This window comes from Centruroides vittatus, unplaced genomic scaffold (genome assembly GCF_030686945.1).
Source record: "Centruroides vittatus isolate TY-2023 unplaced genomic scaffold, ASM3068694v2 contig_349, whole genome shotgun sequence".
In the NCBI taxonomy this organism is placed as follows: domain Eukaryota; kingdom Metazoa; phylum Arthropoda; class Arachnida; order Scorpiones; family Buthidae; genus Centruroides; species Centruroides vittatus.
The window spans coordinates 745,640-753,538 of record NW_027122172.1 but is presented as its reverse complement, the minus strand read 5'-3'; the positions used below and the strand labels follow the sequence as shown (position 1 = coordinate 753,538).

Genomic DNA, 7,899 nt, shown 5'->3' with positions numbered 1-7,899 from the left:
TTGGACAGAGGATAAAGGTCCCGGCTTTCTCGGTCGATATTACGAGTCATCTTAATCGAGTTAATCTTAAGCTTCGAGGCAAAAATCGTGTTGCGACAACGCTATTTGATAATATTAACGCTTTCGAACAAAAACGATTACTTTGGCGAAAACAAATAGGAAAAGAACGCTTTGAAAGCTGCCGATATCTATTGCTTAAATCACCTAAATTAAAATTTACAGAAAACGCCGACCAAATTAAATTGTTAGAAACAGAATTCGATCGAAGATTTTCTAATTTTAAAAGCTGCGAATTACAGTTTCGTCTTTTTACTTCGCCTCTGTCTATCGATATCGAAACCGTTGACGAAAACTTACAAATGGAAGTAATTAAAATCCAATGCGATAATTTGCCGAAGCAAAAATATATGCAAGTTGGAATTCCAGATTTTTACGCGTATTTGGCCGTAGATCGCTTTCCTAAAATGTTATCGTCGGTTACCCGTATACCGGCCATGTTCGGAAGCACTTATTTATGCCGGCAACTGTTTTCTTTAATAAAAAATAACAAAAATTCGGAAAGGTCGAGGTTAACCGATCGACATTTATCGTCGATTTTAAAAATTGCATCGGCTCGATATATTCGACCAAATTTTGACGACTCGCTTTGTGAAAAACGTTGCCAAATATCTTCTAAAAAGTAATATTAAACTGCGATTTTGTTTATTTCTTATTATAACTTTTGTTTTTTATAAAAAATATAAAATATTTTTAAGTTTAAAAAATAATATGAAATATAAAATGTCTATGTACGTATAATATACAATATATCGAGTCTAATAAATACATAATATAATCATTCTAAAAATCGTAATTTATTAATCTTTTGAACGTTGAAAACGTGCGGCCCCCGACTTATACAAAATAGATCGCCTGGCCCGTAATATCCTACGAGTTTGACACGCCTGCTCTACCGTAATGTTTAATATATTGCCGAGATTACGGGCGAAACGGTGTCGAGGGACGGAACGTGGAGCGGGGGTCCCCAACCTTTTTGTACGTAAGAGCGCATCCTAGAATACCGGCCGGACGACGGGCACCATTTATTTTTTCGAGGTGAATTTATATTTGGACGTAGTTAACAGCGCCGGATTAAGCCTCTAGCGGGCCCTAGACAAAATTTAAATTGGGGCCCCATTTAAATAAGTTGCTTCTAAACAAATCTTATATAATGCGACGTTAGCACGGGTGACACCCGGTGCGGATATAGTGGTGTCACCCGGGAATATTTCTAGACGGTGCGAGAGATATCGTGGCGGAGATTACTTCTGACACGCGGATAGCCGTTGACCTTTTTTTTATTTTTTTTTATTTTAGGTAACGACTGCCGAAGTTTCTAGGTCACTCCGAGTTACGGGCCCTACACGTTTCCCTACTTTGATTTTACGGTTTTACTTCATTTCGGGTATGGGAAATTGAATTGGTGCAGATTTGGCGGAGGGGAAAAAGAGATCGGTCGCATTTCGCTTTGTGCTTTCGTCTGTGTTGGACGCCATTTCTACTTTCGAATGGTTAATCATTCGAAGTGAAAAATTTTTTACGTAGCATTTTATCGAAAACCGAAATATTTTTATTTTTATCGCGGTCGCGCAGTCGCGGGCACACTTAAAACGATTGGCGGGCGCCGTGGTGCCCGCGGGCATAGGGTTGGGGACCACTGACGTAGAGAATTAAGGAGTATGCCGGTATCGGTTTCGTTTATTTTGGTTACGACGTGGTCGATCTGCCCAGAGGACTTTTATGGAAAACCGGTAAACTCCGCACGGCCGTCCCTTAGCCGGGCACAATTCCACCACCGACTATTAATAAACTCGGAGAGTTTATCCACTCGGCCACCGATGGACTTTTATATTACAAAGGTATAGCTCTGCGATACGTACTAACCGGCGTCCATTACGAGAGGTTCCCACGGACGGTGGACATCCGTGGGAGGGTTATTTCCGCAGAGTTATAAAACGTTTCCGTCCGTCTCATTAGTGAGATTCGAATTCTCGTCGACAGAATTTAATGTTTAGAAGAAATGGAAATGCGACGAACGTTAATTAAGCTACTAGTTATTCGAACCGAGAAACTAACCTGCAAACCTCCTCGTTTCGTTTCCGCTCCGTTCAACAAATGCCCGGTAGCATTTATTTCTCCGACATCTTTTCCCTTTTGCTCGAGAACGAAGCGATCCCGTTTAGTCAAAACGACGTCCACCAATTTTTCCTCCGCCCTACAAATGGCAAATTAAGCGCTCGGACGACCATTGGACGGATAAGGACGATTCTTACTCACCTCGGGTGCAGGGGCAAGAAACAACAAGCTGCGAGAACGACGAGAAAGGAAGACATCGTTTCTCGGTTGCTAAGTGCGTGCCAGACGAATGTTCAATTTATACTTTTAGATAAACGATTACAATTGCGTATTATTTTAAAATATGCGGATTGGCAAAAAATATTTTATTAAAGCAAATTCAGCAGCGAGTAGACGAGTCGCATTTAACATTTGTAAATGTTTATTTTGTCCCGATAATTGATTAAATCGCGATAAAATATACACCGAGAGACGTATTTACGTAGGAAGGTATGGAGGAAGGATTTACGTAAATTTTACGGGATAGTTTCGTCCCGGTATGTCGGCCTCTGTTCCATTCGACAGCTCCCATTGTGGGCTTAGCCAAATCCACCGCGGGCATATAAACGGTACCCACGTGGCAGTTATATATGCATACTGTACAGTATTGGGCTCTGCGAATACTAAAAGGGCCTTAATTGCGTACCGATCGTGGATTCTGCTAGGCCTTTTTTTAGTCTCTTTCCGCTCTGTGGGCACGAGAGGGCTTCTTTTAAGCAGACCCGTTACGGGTTCGGCCAGGCCCGCAACGGGGCAGCCGGACGCGAGGGACGGGCCCGACGTATCCCAACGAACCACCTCCCGAAAAATTCCCGGGGATTTTTCGACCCGTCCGGATTCGATCTGGCGTCCCCCGGTGGTAGGCTGCCATCTCGACCGCCGGGCCGTTTGGCGCCAAAAATAGACGAGGACGGGATTCGGACCCACGCTCTACTAAGCCTAAAATGGAAGCGGTCTGCCGAGGGAAGGGACGCGGACAAGATCGCCAGCCCGGATTTGATTCCGGGTGTCCTCCAACTACGAGCCGACTCCGAACAAGATTACGAACGCCAGCTTTATATTTTTACTCGATTATAAAAATGTATATTTCGTATAATTAATATTCGGGGATTGTTATAGTAGAGACAAGAATACGGTCGGTCTCGTTTATATAAAAATTGAAAAATATTTATTTACGGATGACGAAACGCCATTCCGATGACGAAGCACGCGATTCTTCCCACGTCCCGCGCATCGATAAATGAGCTACGCGAGTCTTCGCGGAAGCAACGAGCTTCTTTAAGTAGCTGGACACGCGAATCACGGAGAGAATCCGAAGGGATTGTCCGGAATGGGATGGAGAAACTCGGGTGTCGGCGCGCCGAGTACTTTATCGACGATGTGTACGACTCCGTTTTCGGCAGTCAGATCGCATCGATGGATTCTAGCGCGTCCGAACCAGATCCAACCGGACGCCGCTCGATGCAGTGGCACCAAAGAGCCTTCTAGAGTTCTCGCGTGGTCGTGTCGAAACGGAGAGTGGAATATACCCGCGCAGCACTTCATATCTGGACAAATAAAGTATTATAGTGTTAGTTTAGCATTAGTTTACGACGCGCGGCGCTCGCACCGGCCGCCGTTACCGTTCAGAATGTGCCTCTGGAGGAATCGTTCGGTTCTGTTCCAATCTTCGGTTAATTCGGAAACGGGAACTGGGGAAAAACTATAGAATGCGGTGTCCGTGGGTGCAAAGAGAGTAAAGGGCCCTTTGTCTTCTCTTAATTTACGATCCAGACCCGTTCCTCGAAGTAGACGCTTCAACACCGAAAACTCTTTCGTGTCTTCGACGACGTCCATTACGCTTCGTTTAGGAGGAAGTAACACCTGTACGTAGACGAAATTACCAAAATTTAAACCGGAGTTTAATAGAGAAATCGACGGGAGCGGTGGAAATCTACCTGATCGACTAGGTGTAACACCCCGCCGCACACTCTCCTGTCGCTGGGGATCACTCGAACGCATTGAGCGGTAATGTGCGCGGGAACGTTGGAAATTGTGGAAAACTAAGAATTTTATTAATTACATCCCGTAAAATCGCGACAAAACTCGTAAAGAAACTTACTCGTCCGTATTGATTTATTCTAATCGTCTTGTTGTTTAGGCGAGTAGGCAACTGGACGTTGTCGGTAAAGTCGCATTCGTCCTCGTCGCGCGGCACGATATGATATAAAAGAATTTCGCGTAGTTTCTCCTTGTCGTTCTTCAGTTCCTCTCGCAAGATGGGCGACATTTTCTATTTAATTAAATTCGACATTCAATGTTTTATCTAAATAGATTAAGCGACGAATAGATTAAGCTTTTACTCATTCTTTACTTTTAAAGCTTTTCTAGTGGGGACGAAGAACGTAAAGTTATCCAATTTATCCAGTTCCTCCCGAAGACCCGCCTCTTCGACCAGATCTACCACTTGGCGCATTCCGCCACTTTTTAGCGCATCACTCAGCGTCCGAACTGTTTCGAAATAGCGTTAACACGCGATAAAATATAAATTTTATTCGGTACAAAAAACGAGTTACCTTCGTCGGGTAGCAGGATTCCGTCTATAATGTGGAGGACCCCGTTGGTGGCCACGATGTCTCTGGCTACGATTTGCACGCCGTCCACGTACAGTTTGTCGTTTTCGTTTCGCGATAACGTCAGGTAATTTCCAAGAACGTTGATGGTTCGAGCCGGAGCCGTTAAAGCGGGCGTGCAGATTACATTCGGCAAGAGATGATGCTCGAGAATCCCTCCGAGACGAAATTAAAGTCTCTCGTACATTTTTTACATACATTTTGTACAATCTAAACAATAACGACCGTACGAAAGCTTTTTGATTTACGTTTAGCCAGAGACTCGAAGATAAAATACCTTCCGCCTCCGGCCGGACGTAAAGAAGGATTTAAATCGACCCAAAAAACTTTTGTGCGGTCGTTATCGAGTATATAAACAAATGCAATTATATTTTGTAGAAAATCGACTTACTCGTAGAGCACGAACTACCGTCCATCACTTTTTCCAGAGTTTTAAGGTTAGCTTCGTCGTTAAATACCGAATCGGTCGGAGCGAACAGGGTGAAGTTGCCGTTCGGACGGCGTAGAGTTTGCACCAAACCGGCTCGACTGAGCACTAACGAAAGATTTACGTGAACATTTTTACGCAAATGGCCGAAGAAATGTCTATATGTTAAAAATTACTCACATCCCTTGAGAACGCTAAACTGAGGGTGGCTAGAAACGATACCGGCCAGAGTCCTAGTCGGTCGAGGCAACACTTTCTCCACGATATGCACCACGCCGTTCTTGGCGTAATTGTTAACGGCCACTACTCGAACGCAATTAGCCGTTATTATCTGCCCAAAACGTAATTATTAATTTCTTTTTCCCGCGGAGTGTGGTCGGACGGAAGTCCGAGTTACCTTTTCCGGCACGAAGAACATGTTGGTACGAATTCCACTGCGCCCGTTTGCCGAAGGAACGACGCGTTCGTCTACCAAGTCGCCGGATTTGTGGAAGCCCCGGACGGCGTGGCCCATGAGCATATCTTTAGTGTCTTCCGCGCCGGTGACGGCGGTTTCGTCGTTGCCCTAAAATTTCGAAAAATCGAATGAAGGATACTTCGAAAGCGAGGACGGAGTGACCGGAAAGCGACTTTAATACGGCCGGATAAGCCAGCCGACGACGTAGACCGTTTCGAACGAAAGGCCGCGTCGTCGGGTGGTGTCGGACTTTAATACGGCTTATTCTTCCGTAGTAAGACCGCTTTACCGGACGATTCTTACGTCTCGTTGCTTTTCGTAATCTTCGAAGGCCCGGTCGTTTGGCACGAAAACTGTAAAATTATTGGTCCCGAATTCGTCTTCTACGCCGACGTCCGTCGTCGATTGCAAGAAGCGCGTCAGAGCCAACGATCGAATCGTCTGTAACAAGTCTTTCAGGTCGACTAGAGTTTCCGAAAGAAAACAAATGTATTTTCTGTAATTTGCCCGGTTTTGTTTACGGCGAATGGAAAAATTACCTTCGACGCAACCCGCTCGACCGTCGTAACGTCTTTTGAAACCGTGGCAACACTCGTACTTGACGTAAACGGTCTTGTCGACGTTATTCTCTCGTAAACTGAAGAGTAATGTTAATATACACGTATCGATTTATTAGAAACGCGATACGGAACGATACCGACCTTGTTTTGCAGACGTAAGAAGTTTCGGTCTCCCTACATTCCGACACGTGTTCGTAGTCGGTGTACGTTTCGTTGCTCGATTTAGCAATTCGTTCCACTTCTACGTTATCTATCGACACTTCTTTCTCTTCGCATACGTTGGCGCTGTAAACACGTAAAGTAATTAGCCTACATCCGCGTAGGATCATTTTGTCTGTAAAAACTACGAATAAAATATAATCAATTTCGGTATATCGATAGACAACGAGCGTTCTTAGCGCGCGATGAAAGTAGGAAATTGCCATTTGGGACCGCGTCGCTAGTTTACGAGGAAGGGATAAACCCGACGACGGGAGAGGCGGGGCCGGTGTTTTACGTCCGTCGTCGCAAAATTTGCCCATATATACGTACGAACGGTTTTAAACGTCTCGCCCGACGATATAATTAGGGGCACGTACCGTACCGTACCACGACCCGTAATGCCCGATACCGACGGGGAAGGAAGGACGAAAAGAAGCAAATTTTTGCCGTCCGCGTTGGTAGGAAATAAATAAGATTCGACGGCGTAGATTAGGCGGGAAGTACCGTACGTAATCTATACGACAATGTCAAAGTCGACGGTGGAGTGCGTAAGGTAGGCGGAAGTAAACGATTACGCGTTTTATACAATCATTTAAGACGAGGGAGTAAAGAATTCGTTTCGTACGATAGCCGGGATTACGTAGTCGAAGCGCGTATACGCTCGTGCATTTGTGTAGGCCTACGCACACACCGGCAAATACGCGCTTCGACCGTCTATATTCGCACGCACCGACCGCACTCCTCGTCCGTCGTATATATATCCGCAGTAGATAGGGAGTAGATAGACAAACAAACGGTTCGAGTATATACGGTAACGAACGGTAAACACGCGAAGCGCGTATAGTAAAGTGTAGTAAACGGCGATTAAACGGAACGTTTCTTTTCTCGCATCGAACGATTAAGGAAAAACGTGCTCACCCTTTCCACCAAGGTCCGTCGTTAGACGCGAAAGTCCTTCCGATTCCGGTCACGTCCACGGCTTCCCAGTGGGGTCTGGGAAACGGGGGCCGAGGATTTCGAAAAGGTCTCGGCGGAAACCAATCGGGCACTTTAATCGGAGACGAGAAACTTTCCCAAAAATCAGAATGGTCGAAGAAACCGTCCGGGCGACGAAAATGCAATCGACGATCGGGCCAAACCGTATTCCCGTTCATTCTCCAGATCCTGTAAAAAGTTACGTCGAGAGCCAAATTTTTAAATAAAAAAACCCACGGAAACGGTAACTAACCTATTCGCGCGATCCTCCCACGGGTGGTCGGGTGTATTAAAAAGCAAATTTGGTTCCACGGGATTAAAATAATCCAAAAATCTCCTTTTCCTCGATCCATTTACGGCGCGCGCGAATATGCAAATCAGCAATAAGACAGCGGCCGAGTACTTCATCCGGACCGTCGCAAACGCTGGATACGAGGACGGAGACGAGTCGAAGCGGCTTTTATAAGTTTGCGCGACGAGCCATCGACCTCGAGGAGTCACAAATGTCGTCGC

At 45.5% G+C, this 7,899-nt stretch overlaps 1 protein-coding gene across 1 annotated transcript; it reads right to left on the bottom strand.

Annotated features, from left to right (window-relative positions):
- Positions 1 to 3,296: 3,296 nt before the first annotated feature.
- Positions 3,297 to 7,899, bottom strand: LOC136974372 (transforming growth factor-beta-induced protein ig-h3-like). Its single transcript, XM_067269221.1, has 14 exons — positions 7,640 to 7,899; positions 7,330 to 7,575; positions 6,352 to 6,495; positions 6,190 to 6,287; positions 5,954 to 6,114; positions 5,591 to 5,758; positions 5,374 to 5,524; positions 5,158 to 5,301; positions 4,710 to 4,922; positions 4,508 to 4,644; positions 4,256 to 4,426; positions 4,092 to 4,196; positions 3,777 to 4,017; positions 3,297 to 3,701 (listed from the first exon to the last, which is right to left on the bottom strand). Exons 1-14 carry the CDS (start codon positions 7,792 to 7,794, stop codon positions 3,454 to 3,456), a joined length of 2,382 nt encoding a protein of 793 aa, XP_067125322.1. The 5' UTR covers positions 7,795 to 7,899; the 3' UTR covers positions 3,297 to 3,453.

What these genes read in the sequence shown, in the direction of transcription:
- LOC136974372 (XM_067269221.1), bottom strand. Translation starts at nt 7,794, where the DNA reads ATGAAGTACTCGGCCGCTGTCTTATTGCTGATTTGCATATTCGCGCGC. An exon ending in GACGGACCTTGGTGGAAAGG is followed by an intron (nt 6,496 to 7,329) that starts GTGAGCACGTTT and finishes ACGTGTTTACAG; the next exon opens with CGCCAACGTATGCGAAGAGA. An exon ending in AATCCTGCTACCCGACGAAG is followed by an intron (nt 4,645 to 4,709) that starts GTAACTCGTTTT and finishes ATTTCGAAACAG; the next exon opens with TTCGGACGCTGAGTGATGCG.